Below are 19,543 nucleotides of genomic sequence, written 5' to 3' on the forward strand. Positions count from 1 at the left end.
ACTATGAATGATTTTTAGCTAATAAATTTGGAAATCTAGATGAAATGGACAATTACCTGGGAAACTGTACGTTTTCAACAAAATTATAATTATCAAAATTGAAACAAAAGATAGAAAACCCAAATAGATTAGTGACCATGGAAGAAATGACTCTGGTCTTTGATGAAAAATGCTGGCCAGTCTTCAAGACAGATAAATTCCTGAGTTATGTAAATCGTTGCTGAGCAAAACAAATAAACAAACAAACAAAACCCCAACAAAAACAAATGGAAATGTTTGTATTCATTTTCTGAGGCTAATGTAACTTGATTTCAAGACTAGACAAGAGAAGAACACACACACAAAAAGAAAGCTATACCCCGATCTCACAAATTTTCATAAAAAATTCTAAACAAATTATTAGCAAATTTAATCCAACTGTGTATTAAAAGAACAACAGTATAACCCAAACAAACAGTCTGTTGCAAGAATGTGAGTGGTTTAAGCTGAGGCGTTCGATTAATGTATCTCATTTGTCATCTAGGAATGAAAATAAATAAATATGATAATCAGCTTAATAATGTTGAAAAGTTAGAAAAATCAATATTCCTTTTTTATATCACTTAGGAATCAGAGAATAAAATAAGATCCCATTAACTTCATATAGAAACAAGCATCAAGTAGGAACAAACAAGAATGCCTGCTGTCACTGCTGTGTCAATATTGCCTGGAGGTCCCACTGATCATTAGGATTGTGAAGCAGTATTGAAAAGCTGGAAAGTAACTTCAGAATTGTTATATGAATAATCTGAGTGTTCACTTAGAAAACTCAGGAGAATCAACTAGAAAGACATTAGAAGTAATGTTTAGTAATGTATCAACATAAATTATAAATATTTTAAAAAACATTAATGCTCCTATATGCTATGTAGAAAATAAAAAGAAAAAATCTCATTTATAGAAGGTACAGAAATTAAAAAAAAATCTAGAAATAAACTTCACAAGAATTGATACCTATGTAAAAAAAATGGTTTTTACTAAAGCTAGAAGGTTGAATAAAGGATACATGACAGTCCTAATGGGAAGACAAATCGGAAGTTAATCTATTATGAACATTAAATGTGACCCTGATAAAAATGAGTGTGGGGGAGGGGCGAAGGACTTGACTTCCGAATTCATCTGAAATCAAATCCGTGTGCGACTGGCACAGCGATAGGCAAAGGGCCCAATGACGGCAGCTACAGCAGTGGTTAGCGAACTGGATTGTACATGAAAATCACTTTGTGGCTTAAAAAATATTACCATGCCTAGCCCCACGCCACGGATTCTACTTTCATTGACATCAGGTGGGGTTCAGGTTTTGCTGTATTTAAAAGCTCCTAATAGTAATTCTAATGTGTAGCCAAGGTTGGGAATTACTGGACTATAAAGATGAAGAAATGGCTAGGATATGTATGAGGGTGATAAATAAGTAAATACAAAAGCCCTTCAATACAGCAGGAAAAGTAATTGGGATAATTACTTTAGGGACTAAAATAAAGCTAGATCCCTTATTAACACTAAACAGAAATCAATGCCAGACAGAACTGTCATATACAAAATAGAACAGAAACACTCTTTTTCTTTAAATAGTTCCATTTTAATTACACATATTTCAGATAAACAACTTGCCTTCCAAAGGCGTGCCTTATTCAGCAATAGACATCCAGAACCTTAAAAGAAGGTGTATCTTCTGTTTCATTCAGATGTATGACTGACTGCTTTTCCACGTCCTCTAACCTGCTCTGCTCCCAGGGGTCCTGCCAGAGCAAGAACCATGGCTTATTTCGGGGAAGGAAAAGGACCCATCCACGTGGATAATGTGAAGTGCACAGGAAACGAGAGGTCCCTGGCCGACTGTATCAAAGACGATATCGGAAGACACAACTGCCGCCACAGTGAAGACGCGGGCGTTATTTGCGATTATGTTGGCAAGAAACCGTCAGGTCACAGTAATAAAGGTAAGCCACTGTCTCCTGTACGAGGCGGAGGTCCTGGGCCCCGCGTCCTTACCCTCAGCTGTAGAGGACACACACCCCTGCTCCTTCTGCTGGTGTTTGGAGGCACTGGTCCATGACAAACCTGCCTCCTCGGACAGCAGAGTTCAAGGCCACGAGTGGGTGTACAAGACTTGGTCATCTCTGGAACCTTCCCCTTTTTCACATCCTCAGCCATTTCTGAGCCATGCCTCCTCTGGACGTAATGACACATAGCACGTCTTGTGCTCTTCCTAGTATTTTAAACAACAGGGGTCATTTTTTAAATTAATTACAAAAAGAAAATTATCATTTGTAGATTTTATTCTGTGAAATTTAAAAACTGTGAGGAAAATGAGAAATAATCTTTTAGTATAATACAGTCATAGATGTTTCATACTTAAATAAATAGAAGAATTCTCGAAAGCTCTGAGTTTAATTTTTATGCAACAAATACTGATTTAAATGGCTAAGTAGAAGAACTAGCTATTTTGGAGAAAACTGAGTTATATTTTTTGAAAAGAACAATCACTTCTTTATTTATGTGGATTGAAAGTTCCCAGTTTTGGGTTTGCTGAAAATCAGGAGCATCTGTATTTGCGTGCTCTCCTTTTCTACCATCTTTTCGTAACTGCCAAAGACAATACAAGAAACAAGTGGATGTTGTTAATGTGAGTCTCACGATCTATCTGTGGGGCCTTTGAGTGTGGAGAAGAATCCTTACAACCCTTAGAGCTTTGAGGTGTGAAGATATATTTGTATGTAGTAAATATGGTTTGGCAAGCCAAGCTTTCCTAAGTATTGATTACAACTTAATTTATTAAATTCCCTTCAGTAATTTAAACTACTGTGACAAGTTAAATATAACTAATATAACTAATTCTTTGGATTATTCCTTAAGCAGTAGAAGAACACAAAAATTCAATAACTGTAAAATGTGTTATTATATTTCTATGTAATCCTATTTTAAAATATGATACACCATAGAGTTATTTCTCCATTATATACACTTGTTTTTATGCCTTCCGAGAGTTGTAGCAGTACTTATTTTGATACCTTTCCATGGTTCCAATGCTGCCGTGTCTCAAATAAAAAGATCATTTCAGACCAGCTGGATGATGGAATCTGGCTTATTAACCTGTTGGTTTTGCACTGGGGCTCAAGACCCACTGACTTGTATAAGGTGACTCAGATTCAAGCCACTGGTCATCTGCTGGGATTCTTTTATAAATGAACTGCATTTGGCTTTTCAACTTTTTACAACAGTGGGTGTTATGGCTGTAAGTAGGTTTTCCTTTCTGGCAATCCGGTGCTTCGCCCCCGAGTGAGGTAAAGCCTTGGCTTTGCTGGCTCATTATTACATCAGTCCTCTTCTTGGCATCACGCACATGATCTGACTCGCAGCGTTATTGCAAACGTACGTTTTCTAATAACATAATTTGCAGTGTCCTCTGGAGGACTCACATCCTAAGAGATGAGGGTACAGTTTGGCAGCAGGCGTGTGAGGTCATGTGGTGGATTAGTCATCTTGGTCTATACACAGTGTGGGTGCTCTTTCTCCATTAGGAGACCACCGGGGCCGGTCTCCTGTGGGGCTCCCTCCCTTGGTTATCATGGAGAATGTTAGTGCTGCCTAGCTTATCATGTTCCTGGCAAGTCTCTTCTCTTCTCACACACAGAGAAAAACAGTATCTATCTGCCCTTTATACACATGTGCTTAACCAAAGAAACTAAGTACCCCTATGCAAATTCTCCTACCTTCTGAAACGATTTACAAACCTAGTCATACCTTAGATTTACCCTCCTTGTGTACACCACCTTTTCATATATTTTTAATATAACTCTTTTTTATAGTCTTGTCAGAAGTTGGTTATCTTGTGAAGTTTGACTGCATACCTTAAATACAGTTCGGGCTTAGTAAACACTTTCCACATGTTACTATCTGAGTAGAAGTTAATGTGGATCAGAATTCCATCCTCAGTGGCTTTGTTCCCCTGAGGTACATGACCATACGTGGCTTCCAAGGGCATTTATGTGACAAGCAAGTGACTTAGACCTTTATTGCCTATGTAGTTGTCATGTTTTGTTTCATGTTCCCGAACCCCAAACAACCTGTGTCATCAGCAGAGGAGATGTGGGTCCCTCCTACTGGGGGGTTATGTACTGGACAGGCTCAGGCCACTCAGCACCTCTGAAACCCTCCAGGGGCGATGTGAGAACCTCGTAACGTTCCTCCTCGGCTTGGCAATCACGGCTGCCTTAGTTAAAGGAGGAAACAAGTTTTTATTCTTATTATAAGAGCAAGTTTCCTGTAAGTTGAAGAGAAAGGCATCTCCCATGGGGAAGCAGCAGGGATGTGTGACTGCACCTTCACCCCCTCAGCGCTGTGCGAGTGTGATTCACGACGTGTTTCTCTCCTCAGAGCCCCTGTCCTCTGTCTGTGGTCTGAGGTCACGGCATCGCCGGCAGAAGCGTGTCATCGGTGGGGAAAACTCCTTAAGGTAAAGGTGCTTCAGGAGAGATTTTTCCATGTTCCAAATTATTCATGCACATACAAGGTTATAAATTGGGATTGTCTTGTACGATACAAGGTATTTATTTTACTCATTTGATTTTCTAAGTTGAATACAAATCACATGGTCATTTCACTGCCCTTTGACATATTCATTAATACAGACCATGTTCTCAGGTAACTATTCCGATGTACGAAACAGGTGTGTTGCTGAAAAGTTACATGACAGAAACAAACTAATGGGTGAGCTGAAAACATGCGTCACTATAAAATTCATTTAATTTAGAATATAGTTGTTTTGGATTTGACTCATTTTAATGTAATTATTTTGTTTGTTGGATTTCTAATGGAAAACCAGTGCTTTGCTTATTAAACACTCTTCAGGCTGCTCAGGGGAGGTAGAGTGAGGAGAGAAAATGTACTTGGCATCGTGAAATACACAGACGACTCAACTGGTTTCTAGAATGTCAGAGAGAGATGCGATGCGTACAGATAGATGCCTGTCGGCCCAGGGCTGTGGGCATCATTCTCAGGGCAGGAGGGGATCTTACGTCCTGGATGCATCCCGTTTATGCTCCTTTCCCCCACCCGCGAGCCTGCTAAGTCGGTGTTTTAATGGATACTCTTCTTTGCTTTTCGGGTACTGACGCGGGCGTGCTTCCTTCGTAGGGGTGGCTGGCCTTGGCAGGCGTCGCTCCGGCTGAAGTCTTCCCATGGAGACGGCAGGCTGCTTTGTGGGGCCACGCTCCTGAGTAGCTGCTGGGTTCTCACGGCGGCACACTGCTTCAAGAGGTAGGTGCCCACCTTGCCAGACAACTCGCTTTGCTCTTTGCCAGATCTTCCGGTCGCCCCTGCTCTTCACATGCTAGCAACCTGGGGAGTAAGCGCCGGGCTGCGGGCTGTGGGCCTTCCTTGTCTGCGCCAGGGACACCGCGGAAGCCAGGGAGGGAGCGTAAGGGTAGAGAGCCCTTGGGGAGCTCTGTGCTGCCCGGGATTGAGGGGCACAGGAGATGGGCGTTTGGGGCAGACAGCGATGTCAGGTATCTGAGGCTGGCGTCATGCCCCAGAGAGCTCGCGAGCCTCCCGGTGTCGGCTTGCGAAGCTCCGTGTGGGTTGCAGCGTCAGTGTTTTTCATCCTTTGGCCTTCTTGGTGTTTCATGTTTCCTAGATTTCTCCATTTGTACCTTCTAGAAAGGCAGCTTGCATCCTGATTATTTCCTCATGTCCCAAACATTTTATCAGTCCAGTCTGAAGTCTTCCTCGTTCAGAGGGGTGTCCCAGGCAGGCAAGTGCTGGTGGTGGCGCCACCTGTTCTGCAGCCCGGCCGCCTTTCTGTTCGTCCTGTGGTCCCTCGAAGTCCCGGGTCTCCCCCGGTCCTATGGTCTCTCGGGGCCCAGGCTGGTGGCCATTTCCCCAGCATGCATTTTGGTAAAAACGTATACTAATGCTTGGCAAGATGCTGGTAGTTATGGAAGCAACGTGATGAGTACCAGGAGTTTCACTGTGCTTTCCTACCTTTGTGTATTTGAAATGCCCATAATAGAAGCTTTAATAAAATATGTCCCACATTGTTACAAATTCTTCCAAGCAAAAATTTGTTCTATATTTTTTCCTATGTGATATCATTTGGCTTCACTGTGTATTTGCAGTCCGTCCATGGAGATTTTGTTCCCTTTAACCACCGTTTGGATTTTAACTCCTATTGTAAGACTGAGCCAGTTTCTTCATTCCCCTCTGATGGATGGTGGGGGTTTCCATCCTTTCACTGTAAACACAGTGTCGTTCTGGACACCCATTCCAGGGTACATGGGGTCCTGGCCGAGTGCCATTCAGCTTTCCTGGGCCCCACGGTTCACTGTCCACGGTGACCGTGTTAGTTTACGGTGCAGAAAGGGGGTCCCTGGGCCTCGCAGTCCCTCCACTTGATGCTACAGCACTTAATTGTCGCCGATCTTTGAGTTTTTGGATTTATTTTTAATTCCATTCCCTGCTTAGTGTCTTCTTCCTTCACAAAGTCTTTGTTTATAGTATTTGCTTACTTTTCTACTGGCTCGTCTTTCTGCAATTGATTTTTTTAAATGTTTGGATGTGTTTTGTGAACAAAGTCTTTATTGTGATGCGTTACAAATACCTTTCCTCAGTCTGGGGCCTGTCCTTTCTCTTGTTTAAGGTCTGTTTCTCATGAAGATATTTCAATATTTTTAAATGTGTCAATCTTTTCCTTTAAAATGCTATAAATGTTTCATGTTTGTTATTTTAAAAATCCTTCCCTAGCCCATATAATGAAGACATTCTCTTATTTTTTTACTAAAAAGAATTTGTTTTTCTTTTTATGTTTAGATTTTCAGTCTGTTTACAGTTTAAATTTGTGTAAAGTATATGGTATGAGAAATGGACCTAATTTTGTAGTTCTCTTTATGGATAGTTATTTTCCCAGCACTTTCGATTTCACATGCCATTCTTTACCCACTGTCGTGTGTAATATACCAAGTTCTCATACATCTTTATTTCTAGTCTCTCTATTCTCTTCCTCTTACCAGTTTTGATAAGTATTCATGGAGTAACCTTCCATGCTGAAGGTGCAGCAGAACGCACAGTCTATACTACAGAGCCCTTGTCATTTCTGGGAAAAAAACTGAGTGTGACAGTTTGAGAGCCCAGCAGTATACCGACACGTTTAATACATTCACGTGTTACCTGAGTGACACAGGTGATAAAAATTATATTCCCTCATTGATGTAACAAAACGTTATTGAGCCTCTAAGACTCCCGGGAATATGCCATGCATTAGAGATACACTGGGGAACAAGAGAGACGGGCCCCTTGCTTTCATGAGAGAGTGTAATGTAGCCATAGGATTCCAGAAGAAGGGGACATTGATACTGCTGATATGACAGCATCAAAAAGAGTTTGGGACACCATTTAAAAGTGTGGTCTTTTCACCATAGTATCAGATACGTTCAGCATGTTAGAGGTCCAGATTCCTGGGCCCCTATTCAGATCTACTGAATCTTTGGAGCTGAGAGCCCCGAGTTTGCATTTTTATCAATGATTGTCATGTCCCCCAAAGGTGAAGACCCACTGCTCAGTGCATAGAACAGACTATGGTCTGGACGTCTGAGGAATGACTGGAAGAATATATGGAGTTGACAAGATACTTACCTTTGTCCTAGTTCACATATTGACCACTAAACGGGACGGGACAGTGATGGTCAGTTAATTATAGTTTTGGACACTAGGAGATGGGCAGGGACACGTGATATGTTGGAAGTTAGGCTCCATGGCGCAAGAGACCTTGATAGGCTAATTCTCACAAGCAGTATAGAATGAGGGGAAGGAAAATATTGCCTTTAGTTCCCGGAAATTGGGCTTCAATACAGCACAAGTGGAGAAGCCCTCGTGGGTGGTAGTGTCGCCCAGCCTTGCGCTGACAGTGGTGCAGTGGGACTGCCCGCAGAATCTTCAGCTGGGCAGCAGCGACACAGCAGTATCCAGCCACGGGCCTTGTTGTCCTGTCCTAGCTGCTCAAGCAGCGTCACTGTCAGGCCCGAGCTCTGTGCTGGGCGCCATACCATGAAACCGGCGACCAAGGACGCCCCGCAAAAGGGACATGGTGTGGGATCCAATTAGGTTCGTTACCTGTGGCTTCAGATACCACAGATGTGAATGGGAAGTAATTTTTGTTTTCACGTAACACTTTTGTTGTTGATTTTTTATTTCTTTAATCCTAGGACAGTGCAAAGATGGCTGTATGTGGTAGGAAGCGTGAGTTCTTCTGTTTGGAGTCTGTCCAAGCAGAGAGGCTGGATTCATGTATAAGCAGAGGCAGGGGGTGGGTGACGTCTGATGTTGATATTGCAATGGGGAGGAAGCATCAGGCATATTGGAAGGATGGCAGTTATCAGGATAGGGGATCTGGGATTTGCGGGCTTATAAAAAAGAAACAGGAAAGGCCTGGGATGCCGCAGCAGTGAATTTCTGCTCATTCGTAAGCAGTGGGGAAACTGCTGAAGGTTTTGGAGCCTTGAAATGTGATCAAAGAGCATCTTTAGGAGATGAGTCATTTGGAGACATATGGGATAGATCTGAGAGGGTAAAGCAAAGTCAGTAATCGATTTATCGGTGAATGAGCTTCAAATTATATGAAAAGTCTTTGCATGTGTGCTTAGAAGCCTTTTTCTGGAGTGACTCAAATTGGCCCACATTACCAAGCGGGTAAGACCCACTGTGGAAGGAAGTGGAGGGAGACGGGTCTCAGGCTGTTGTAACAGAGACAGACTGAAGACAGAGAAGAAAAGGAGGGAGCACGGTGGAGACCCTGGGCCAAAAACACAGTACAAATTGGTACCGTGTAAGGAGGACGTGGATCTGACTGTTGAGACCAGGCTCGCAGTTCTAGCCCCTCCAGTTGTCAGCTGTGTAATGTGTGGAAATTGTTTAACTCCTTGGAGCCTCCATTTTCTCATCTGTACAATGAAGGCAATAATATTCCACCATGAAGGAACAAATGATTTGCAAAGTATGTGAGAGTATTTTATAAACTATACAATTCAAACCAAACGTTGGCCATTGTTATATTGGGGTTCAAAAAAAAGAAATCACAGATTATTATTAGCAAAAGTAGGGAGTCCAGGTGATTTTACTCCGCCGGCTAGTGGAGAGGAGTATGGAGGTGCGGTGCAGAGAACCCGCACAAGCCTGGCTTGGGGCGTGGAGTGCCGGCAGAATGACTTAGTAGGTTCAGTTCGCATTGCCCTCTTCTTGTTCAAGACTCGTAGTCTCTCGAGTCTCTGCTAAAAGTTATAGACTTAGGGGTTCAAGGCTGAAAGTGTCAAAGTAGGGAAGTTGCCTCAAAATTCCACTTGAGGTTGAAAACTTGGATGTGACTCTTGAGTAGCCTGGAAGGTCTTTTTTTAGGTACATGTGTGGGTTTGTTTGTTTACATGTCATCAGTCCTCCCGTGGCCTTCTCCTTCTAGATTGTGACTCCCAGTCAGCAATCATCTCGTCTGTGTTTGTAAACCAAGTGTCTGGTATACTGCTTGGCGTCCGCAGATGCTCCTGAATGATTGCTGCAGCATGAAAGCGGGAGCTCAGTTCCCAGATAGTGGAGGTACTGAAGGATGTTGGACTCATTAGAGGACAGTGGTGTTTTAAATCCAGATCAACAGATAACTTCTTCCATGTGTCATTCTGAATTTCTTCCCATTATATGCACAGCAGAAGATAAAGCTGATTAAAAGACAGGAGCAGATTATGTGCTTTGGCTACAATGCAAGACTCTTTGAATGGGAGTAGGGAGGAAATTGTTTTGTAAATCTATTACATATCCATGTGACTTGGTCCGTAACCTTTGCTGCGTGTCATCGACTTCCTGTTTGGAAGTGCCCACGGAGGCTACAAGTCACATCTTTATTGCAGTAAGTTTATTAAAAGGCATGAGGACAGTTACCAGTGATTAGAACAAGCTTTTGTTCTGGGCTCAGGGATTTTGGTTTACGACAATCCTCCTTTAATCATCAGAAACTCTGAAATTTGCCCCATTAGATAGATTTCCTCTGGAATTGCAGAGTCTAGTGTAGAGGCAGTGCGGTCGGGTCTGAGAGGTTACCTCCCCTTTAGATTTCTCAGAATTCTAATTTAAGGGCTGCTGGTAGGGCGCCTGAGTTTCATGACTTGAAAGTAGCTGTCTCACTCCCTTTGCTCTGTGTGTCTCCTGCTGTAACTTCCATATGTGTAAGGGTTCCCTGTCCATCGGCCTCTGTCCTGTGGTGAACGGACAGGCAGGGCTCTTCGGCAGCCCTTCCTGAACAGTGAGACGTAGCTTCTTACTGGCACTCGGGGTATTGTATGCAATGTGACGAGAGCTCTTCATGTTTACTTGCTTTGCCTTCGTAGAATCGTCAGCCTTTTATATGGCCTGGGGAGGAGGAGACCAGAAGCCATTGTTGCTCAGATCATTTCCTGTGGGGCGGTCTCCTTACATAACAAGGTGCTTTGCTGAGATGCTGGCGGAGTTCTAGCACGCTAGCTCTCATTTGTTTTTGGCTTTCACATACTGTGAGGTGCCCCCAACCCTCTTGTACGTAGACATAACAAGGGGAATTGAGGTAGCTGGTGAATCACCATTGAAAGGCCTCTGTCTCATTTTTCACATTTTTCCTAGTGTTAATGCAATACAGATTTTGGATTGCAATACCCTGTTGGCGGCTTGAGGTGGAGACTTGGATAAATTAAATACTTTTTGTAGTTGCCCTATGAATCTTACATAATATAAATTGCTTGTTTTTGCTGGTTTGTACGCTAAACCACAACCACCAGGACCTTGAAATGACCCTCTCTCCATGGTAATGTAGCAATATCATTGAGAGAAAAACTCCTGACTATTAAACTAATTTCCTTTCATGGCTTATTCTGATAACAAACACCTTTTGGGAGGAAAGAATGTTCCCAAAACAAGGAGTCTCTTATTTCTGTTATTCTACTGCCAGTTGGGTTTGATCAAGAACATAGCTTTGCCTGGTTTTATTGTTTTCACTTTTTGCCAGCCAATGCCACAGAAATTGTCAGAGATGGTCACTCTGCAAATCAGAAATGTCTAGATCTTTGTAATTGGGGAGAAGGGCCACAGAGGTCACGGGACTTACTTTTAAAGGACATCTGTTCCACCATGAGTTAGTATATGGCAGTGTCTTTGGTGATACATACACTCCCGCCCCCGGAAACACCCCATGAGGGACGAGGCAGGGTTACACAGAAAAGGCCACTGCTCTCTAAGCAACTGGAACCATTTACACAAGCCACTTCTGTCAGCCACTTTTTGAGTTTCATCCAAACAAAGAGAAAAACAGATTCTAGTAGGAGCAGATATGCACAGGCTGACGTGAAACATTCTTTTTGAAAAGATGAATCTGTAGAGAACATACAAAGAAAAGGACCCTGCAACCTGCATTAACTCTGCTACTTTTAACCTTAGTAATTTGTTGTTGTTTAACTCTAGAATCTCAGAGGAATCGGCATATTACATTTTACCCGACTGCTGTGCTCCCTTGCTCAAGCTTATCTGAGAATTTCATCCAAGTCTTATTTGAGGGGGCGTTGAAGGCATTTCAGCAAAGCAAACAACTGAATGGAGTGTCGGCCCAATCCTGACATGTTTATTTTAGAAACATTTTTGAATATAATAAAGTATATCCAAATAACAAAAGCTCAACTAGAGAGACCTTAACATATATTGCAAAAGAGGATCCTTGATACGTTTTCTTGAGAAGCCTAGAACCATAGGAAGTGCTTTCCAAGTCCTCCGTCACTCTGGGGACCTCAGCCAGTGTTGTCCCTGAAGCATGTGGTCATAGCCACAAGCAGGTGACACGACGAGATGGGGATTTGGTTTGCGGACTCAGCCAGTCCTGTGTGCGATGCTCCTCAAATTCCAAGCATTAATCTAGGCTAAGGATAATCGGAGCGAGAGGGATATAGGAGCCACTCTCAGGTTTAGCTGGTCCCCAGCTGACGTGTGAAGGAAATGCACCATAAGTGAAGTTAAAGTTATAAGCAGTGTACGAGGTTGCATTAAAGACAGATCATAAAACGGGATGCCTGCTCTAAGCCACCAATTTCTCTACGCCAGAGTTGTCTAGTAGAAATATGTGAGCCGCAAAATACAAGTCATATGTGTAACTTTAAATTTTCTAGCAGCCACATCAAAAGAAAAACCCAAACAAGTGAAATTAACTTTAATAATATACTTTAACTCAGAATATCCAAAATTTTACCAGTGCAAAATATAAAAATTGAGGTTGTTTTTATTAATGATCTATGGAGACAATATCTTTAGTATTTTCTTCCCATGCTAAGTATTCAAACTCCTGAGCCTGCTTCCTACTTTGAGCACATCTCACTGTGGATGAACCACATTTCAGGGGCCCCAATAGTCACATGTGACCGCTGGTTACCGCACGAGACAGTGAAGCTAGAGATCATTTTGAAGCTCCTGTTGCAAAGACACATGAAGCATCTCAGCAGCACTTTCAAGGGTGCACTCACCGTTATTCTTATAGAAAAGTAGTAAATCACTTGGGGTTTGACTTTAAAACCTGAACACATTCATTAGGTATATTGAGTTTTTATAGTATAATATCAATAAACAGAAAGTAGAAGTTAAGTGAGAATTACTGAAATATCTGATTATCGTCCATGATTAATTACTTTGTACAGTTTTCGGATGGGAAAATTCCCTTACATATCGCAGAGTTGTCTGAGCCCTACTCAGGGCTGTCAGAATGTTTGAATAACTTAACCTTCCAGTAACGTACAGGAGTAAATGGGAGGTTGTATTTTCAATAGGCAGTCACTAGAAAGTGCCAGCTTCTCTAAACTCACATTGAAGTACAGGTCTGGTATGCAGTGGAAGACTCTCAAGTTTGGAGAGAAAAATTAAGATGAGGGCTATTAAATGTAGTCTTTTCCTTTCCACAGTCAGACACTAGCACTAAATAGGCAATGAAACCAGAGTTGGACTTTTGGCAGATAAAAGGAAAGGAGTGAAAGTTTTTGCAAAAGAGTGATCGTGGAATCTGAGCCTAGTAAGAAGGGACGTCATAAGCAGAGTGAGATTGAAATGAAAAGTAACCAGTGGGTTGAAGGATGACAGTGGGTTTCAATCAGTACCAAGCGTGCGGGGGGCAGAGAAATGGGAAGAAAGGTGACACTTACAAAGGGGACTAAGGATTCGGAGGAAAGGCTGGCCGTGCGCAGCCTTGCCTCTGACTGCGATGGCGCCAGCATTGGAGACGAGCCTCTGACGGGCGCTCTCTCTCAGGTACGGTAACAGCACGCGGAGCTACGCCGTGCGCGTCGGGGATCATCATACTCTGGTGCCCGAGGAGTTTGAAGAGGAGATGGCAGTTCAGCAGATCGTCCTTCACCAGGCCTACCGACCGGACAGCAGTGACTACGACATCGCCCTGGTTAGGTTACAGGGACCGGACGGACAGTGTGCCCGGTTCAGCAGCCACGTCTTGCCAGCCTGTTTGCCAGCCTGGAGAGAGAGGCCACAGAAGACAGCCTCCAACTGTCACATCACAGGATGGGGAGACACAGGTAATGCAGACGATACAACGGAACAGAGGCGATCTGGCACCTCCTGGGGTCGGGGGTGCGCCGTGCATTTGGGTGTACAGTGGGTCGTAAAGTGTTAACGGATTCAGGCCAAGTGCTTTGGAAGTTCCGCTAAGTGGGGGACGCATGTGTGTCATTGGGGTCGATGTCCTGAGGGTACTGTGGGTTCCTATTAGAACTTCAGCACAAGCGGGCTTGGGGTTCAAGAGGTTAGGATTCCTCTCTTGACTTCCAGTTCCCGACTAGTGAGGAGACAAAGGAAGAGAGTCGAAGACCCTACCCTAAGACTTGAGCTTGGGTGACCGTGTGTGAAAGCTTTCCCAGGGAGTTTGATGAAGCTACCCCAGCTAAGGGCTTTGGTGTTTGGCCGTTTCTCTTTGTAACAGAGGCCTTCTCAAACTAGATCTGATGGGGAATTCCTAAACATACAACAGACCAAGGCAAAGCTGCTGAGGTTGACGTGGAGGGACCCCACCCACTGGTGTTCCTCCTTCATCCCCCCATCCCTCCCATCTCTGGGTCCCCAAGCGAGAGGACAGTGTTCAGCTTCCCTCGCAGGCGAGCAGCCCTTTGTACCATCTTAGAGTTAAGTCAGTTACACCCCCTAGTACTTGCTCAGGACTGCCCTAGAAACAGCGGGTTAGGGCTCCCCTGGGGTAGGTGCTCCACTGACAAGTGACTGTTGGGTAAGGAGAAATGTGGGCGGATCGCTCGCTACTAAACATAATTAATACTGATAATTGTACTCGTGAAAAGAGCATCAAAGAAGTATTTCCACAGGGATAATTTCAATAAGGTTTTATTCATAAACATATAAGTATTTCAGTGTTCATTTTATCCCATGCCACATTAAATCCGGGCTTACCACTTACTTCGTTCGTAGCAATGAGGTGTAGAACATACTGAAAAAGCACTGGGACCAATCCTGAAAGAAATCATAAAATAAGGAAACATTTCCTGGATGATACAGTACAATCAGGTCAGAGTACACGGTGCTGATCCAGGAGACAGTCAGGTCTGAGAAAATGAGTTTCTGTTCAAATTAGGATTGCTTCATCAGGGACGGTTCGGTCACCTTCCTTTAGACACCACAGCTGAATTACTAGAAATGACAAAGGAAGATTTTACAGAATGTGTTGTTACGGATGAATTATCCCAAATGAGTAAGTAGGGTCAGAGAATAACAGGGTCAGGAATTTACATCCAAGGAAAGGGTGTCACGGAGGGCACAGCAGTGCCACGTTTTAGCCCAACACAGGAGTGGCTTCCCAATGGAGTACACCAACACCAGGTAGCTGTTGTTTCTGAATCTCTATGAAAATATCGCTTATATTTAGGATAGTTACTGTCACCTTACGTACTTACATATAACTGCCATTTAGAATTAATCCTCAAGCCAATGAAATAGATGAATCTTAGAGTGGACATGCTAGTACCAAACCAGAGTGCACCCTCAGCTTTTCAGTACACAATTCAAATACTGCTACCTGCACATATGCTTTCTTCAGGTTACTTTTCTCTGCGGCCAAGTGCATAAATGTTAGTTAGTTATTCCTTTAAAACATCAGTATTAAGAAATAGATTGGAGGGTAAGTGTGGTTAAGTGCAAGCCTTAAAAAAAAAGCTGGTACTGACATTACATATCATTTAGTTATCACTCAGTCATTTAAGCTGCACTTATGGCACTCTAGGACTTTAAAACGGCCATTAAACTGTTCAGTGTAGCTCTTTTCTGTAAGCTCTTTCCCTGGAAGCTGACTAATTCTGACGATCTGGTTTGACTAGGACGAGCCTACTCCAGGACTCTGCAACAAGCAGCCATCCCCTTGCTTCCCAAGAGGTTTTGTGAAGAACGTTATAAGGGTCGCTTCACAGGAAGGATGCTGTGTGCGGGAAACCTGCATGAACACAGACGTGTGGACAGCTGCCAGGGAGATAGTGGAGGACCCCTCATGTGTGAACGGCCGGGAGCACGCTGGGTTGTGTACGGGGTGACCTCCTGGGGGTATGGCTGTGGGGTCAAGGATTCTCCTGGTGTTTATACCAAAGTTTCAGCCTTTGTACCGTGGATAAAAAGTGTCATCAAATTGTAATTCCTGGAAACCTTAAGAAAAGGTTTAAAGAATCTGCTGGAAAACTTTCAACCTTCACATTAGTACTCAGAGACGCCAGCTAGTGGGGCCTGAGGCCTGTGTTTGTGCTTTGTGTTGTGATACAAGCTGAGTATCCCCTCTGCTGTTGGTGAGAATTTGTGATGTGAACATTGGGGTGGATCCCTCAGCACAGTACTGACTACTCTCAGTGAGCAGCAGTGCCTCCCCAGATCAGCTTCCCTGGACACTAAATTCTTTCTTCTCATTGAACCTTCTTTTCCCTTCTGCCTATTTCCCAGCATTCTCTGGAGACTGTATATATTGATTGTGCAAAAAGGGTGTTTTGACATTGGGATTGAGAACTTGTAATTGAATCAGTGATATAGGAATTCATATTAAGTGCCCATATTTGACATACCCATTATTACCCTCAAAAGTAGGCAGTTTTCTGTTTACATTAATTTTTAGCTGATTCTTTTCCCAAGGGCTGACAAGAAATCTTCATGCATCGAATCTCTGTAGCCTTTGTCAAGAGAAAATCAAGGCCAAGAGGGAAAGGAATCCTATGAACCTAGACTGGACTAGGACCAGTGTCACAACACATTCCTGAATGAAGCCTTTGCACCAAGCACTATGGCAATCATGAGGAAAACACTCTACCTTGTATGTTACTAGCAAAATTGGAAAGGAGTCCCGATAACATAATAAAAAAACACCTTCAAGTTGTTGGACGCACAACCTAATTATCCACCCTATTTGTTATCGTTTCTATTCTGGTTACTTGTAACCGCTTCTGATTTAAAGCTTGGTAGATCTGTTCCTTAGCGTCATGCCAAGGACTATGACGTTAGAGCGCCATCTATTGCAACTTCACGGTAACTGACTAAGCCTAGCCCAGTAGTCCCACCTAAAAAAACATGCTATTAAAAGTGTTTTCCTGTTCACAGTGGGGCAAAGCTGTGTTGCCCAAAGGGGTAAGGACTAGCTGCCTACATGTACCCTCACAGGACATTCTTGGTGGCAGTACAGAACCTTTACCCAAGTAGAAGAGGCGTGCCCCTCAGTATACAGGAGTAATCCTGCTCAGACATGAGAATGATGGATGAGTCCTGCCCTAAATCCCAGGTGGCTTAAACAACTCTCACATACCCAAGGCATAGATGCATGGAAAGGTGAAGTGTTGGCGAGAATTTTAGGATTACGGATGGTTAAGTGATGCTTTTAAAGAGGGACTTGACCCCTTTCCCTTCTGCACCAAATGGTGCTTTGTAAAAAAAACTGGTGCTAACCAACGGTGCTTTGCTTTCTAGTTTACGATGTTGCATTGCCATGACAGGTAGAATAACACTAAAACTTTTCTAAAAGCTCATGAGGAAACTTTTCAAGCATTTACAACTAGAAATGATAGAACGACATCCAGTGCACACTTGTAGGGCTCGGGAAAAACGTGCAATACAGGTTAGAAACGGGCTGGGCTGCCCTTATAATTCAACTACAAAGCCAGTGCAAGTAACACATTCAAATTTGAACTCTACCAGATTGGCAAACTTGACAGTCAACAGGTGGCGTACTTGAAGTAAAATATTTGCTTCACAAAATATGCCTTTATTTTACCTAATTTGTTAAATGTAAGGGTGACTTTTATAAGATTCAAATGTTCAGTGCACATTTGTGTAAATAAAGTGCATAGCCTTTCACCTTGTATATAGTTGCCTCAATCTTTTGTGTGGTGTAAAATGACTGCTCTCTCCCTTAGAGGTTACCTGGTTTTTGTGTTTTCCCTAAACGCCGTAATACTTTACAATACTCACTCATACCACTTCCACATGCTCTCGGAACAGAACAGGAGGTAGTTTCTTCACTATTATTTGTAACTACCTCCCCACTTAATAATCAGTCAAGAAACGATTATTCAGAGAATCAAGCATTTTATTTAACAAGGAGGCACTCACTTATTCTCTTAAATGTTTTATAAAAACAACATTCAGACCTATATTGAAAATATTGCTTGTAGTTTCCAGAACAGTATTTGCCACTCACTCCTGGGATCTGTTGAATTTAAACTCACGTCTGTGCAGGACACAGCAGGACGCTAAGACTTCACCATGTCACTTTGGACTTCCTGATTCCTGCAAGAGAAGAACAGCTTTATAGAACCGATCTGTTCTTACAGAACTGCGATCTTAGTAGCCGTTTCAGTCACTTCCTATTCAGATGGCTGTTTACTCTTTCAAATTACAAAATGCCAGCAAAACGGGCCTCGTTGGGCCTTCCAATTCCTTAGCACTAAGATTAACTCCGAATTGTGAACACAAAGGAACGTACCTTGTTATGTGTGCCGTCACCCATCGGGACAATGAGTTCGGCTTCCTAGAAACATTTGAAGAATAGTCAGACCTTTGCACAATAACCCAGCACCCCCCAGGTTTTTAAAAGTGAACAATGTTACTTGTGCAAGTCAGAATCTGATACCAATTAAATGGTGACAGCTTTGCCAATAAACAAGAACATGCTCTTCCATGGCTAGGAAGGGAGACTGCCACAGTTGACAGGTCCCAAAGATACATGGAGACTCACAACGCCGGACCGGGCCGGCAGCAGCCGCACGGCGCGTACTCACCTTGTGGATCACACGGGTGGTCTCCGCGTGCGGCGTCAGTATTTATAATGGGGGCGGGGTGGATTCACGACGGCCACATGGAGCCCACAGCGGAGTTACTGACCTTCCCGGGATCGTCAGATGCACTGAGCCTTTGCCCGTGGGACCAGGGCCCAGGGCTGCACGTGGCCGCCGCGTGACCTAAAGTGCACCCGAGTCCGCTCGGGCTTCCCACCCTGTAGGCTTGCCAAGCTGACCTCGATCTACCAGTACAAGACTCTTGACCCTCCTGCATTTTAACTACACCAAAAAGCGCCGTCCCCGTGATCATTTTAGCGCACAAAACACGATTGACAACCCAATGCACACGCAACACTTCCCGGACGCGAAAGGCAGAAGGCGTCTGCGCACGCGCTCTTATACAGCGGATGACGCCATTCCGGGAAGCCCCGCGAGGGGCGGGGTCTACGCGACCCCTCCCCCCACCCCGCCCCGCCCCGCCCCGTCCAGCCACGCCCACGCCCAGCCACGGCCCCACCTTCCGCTGGCCACACCCTCCATTCGCCCAGCTCCTTCCCCACAGCCCCGGCCTTGTCCTCCCGGACTCGGCAGCGCACTTGGCCTCCGGCTGGGACGCATGCGCACACGGGGAGCCGAAACGTGCTCGCGAGACCAGAGCGTCCTGACGCTCGCGGGCGCCGGCTGGCTGAGGAGGTGGCGGGGTTGTGCTGGTGGCGGTTTAATTCAGGCTGGTTACGTTAGAGGCAGTGTTTCCGGAGACGCCGGGTCCGGTAGTTCCCGCCTCCTAAGCTTTGGTCGGTCCTTCCTGTGGACTGGCTGAGATTTGTCCCCGCGGGCGCGCTGTCCGCCGGGGACCCGCGTCTTCCGCCGGGGTCGCTGCCGCCGCCGCGCAGGCTCCGTGCTGCCGGCAGGCGGTTGCGGAGTTTGCTCCGTGGGGTCTCATCTCAGGAGTGTGTCTTCTGGTTCCTGAGAGCCTGGCCGCCGAGTTTGCAAACACCGGCGACACGGGGAGACGGGGCTCGGCGGGGAGCGCGGGGGGCCCCGGGGGCGGCGCCGGCCCGAGCTCGCGGGGGCGGGAGGGCGCGGGCGCGGAGGCGGCGCAGCCCCCGCTGCGCAGCGGGATTACGGGCCGCCCGGGCCCGGTGCCCATCCAGTGTCACCACGTGTATTTCCCGTTTTCCTGTGTGAAGCACAGAGCAGCAGGT

The 19,543-nt window shown here is 44.7% G+C and overlaps 1 protein-coding gene, 1 long non-coding RNA gene and 1 other non-coding gene across 8 annotated transcripts in view; 1 reads left to right on the plus strand and 2 right to left on the minus strand.

Moving 5' to 3' along the window:
- The window catches only part of PRSS12 (serine protease 12), a 99,709-nt gene extending 82,287 nt beyond the window's left edge, over positions 1-17,422 (plus strand). For all 6 annotated transcript variants that reach the window (XM_088792628.1, XM_019744510.3, XM_088792626.1 and 3 more), the window contains 5 exons: positions 1,774-1,979; positions 4,417-4,495; positions 5,176-5,298; positions 13,327-13,607; positions 15,411-17,422. In XM_088792628.1, the coding sequence (XP_088648754.1) occupies positions 1,774-1,979; positions 4,417-4,495; positions 5,176-5,298; positions 13,327-13,607; positions 15,411-15,718 (997 nt within the window). In that variant the 3' untranslated portion in view covers positions 15,719-17,422. The remainder of the gene's footprint in view (positions 1-1,773; positions 1,980-4,416; positions 4,496-5,175; positions 5,299-13,326; positions 13,608-15,410) is intronic.
- A 204-nt stretch (positions 17,423-17,626) lies between these two features.
- LOC109454125 (uncharacterized) lies at positions 17,627-18,719 on the minus strand. The gene is made up of 3 exons (XR_002138427.3): positions 18,339-18,719; positions 18,044-18,088; positions 17,627-17,847 (listed from the first exon to the last, which is right to left on the minus strand). It is a non-coding gene; the product is annotated as an uncharacterized LOC109454125 (long non-coding RNA).
- On the minus strand, positions 18,159-18,289 carry LOC141572966 (small nucleolar RNA SNORA24). The gene has a single exon (XR_012498555.1). It is a non-coding gene; the product is annotated as a small nucleolar RNA SNORA24 (small nucleolar RNA).
- Positions 18,720-19,543: the final 824 nt, after the last annotated feature.

The sequence above is a fragment of the Rhinolophus sinicus genome, chromosome 15 (genome assembly GCF_057876585.1).
Source record: "Rhinolophus sinicus isolate RSI-liver-muscle chromosome 15, RSI-T2T, whole genome shotgun sequence".
Lineage (NCBI taxonomy): Eukaryota > Metazoa > Chordata > Mammalia > Chiroptera > Rhinolophidae > Rhinolophus > Rhinolophus sinicus.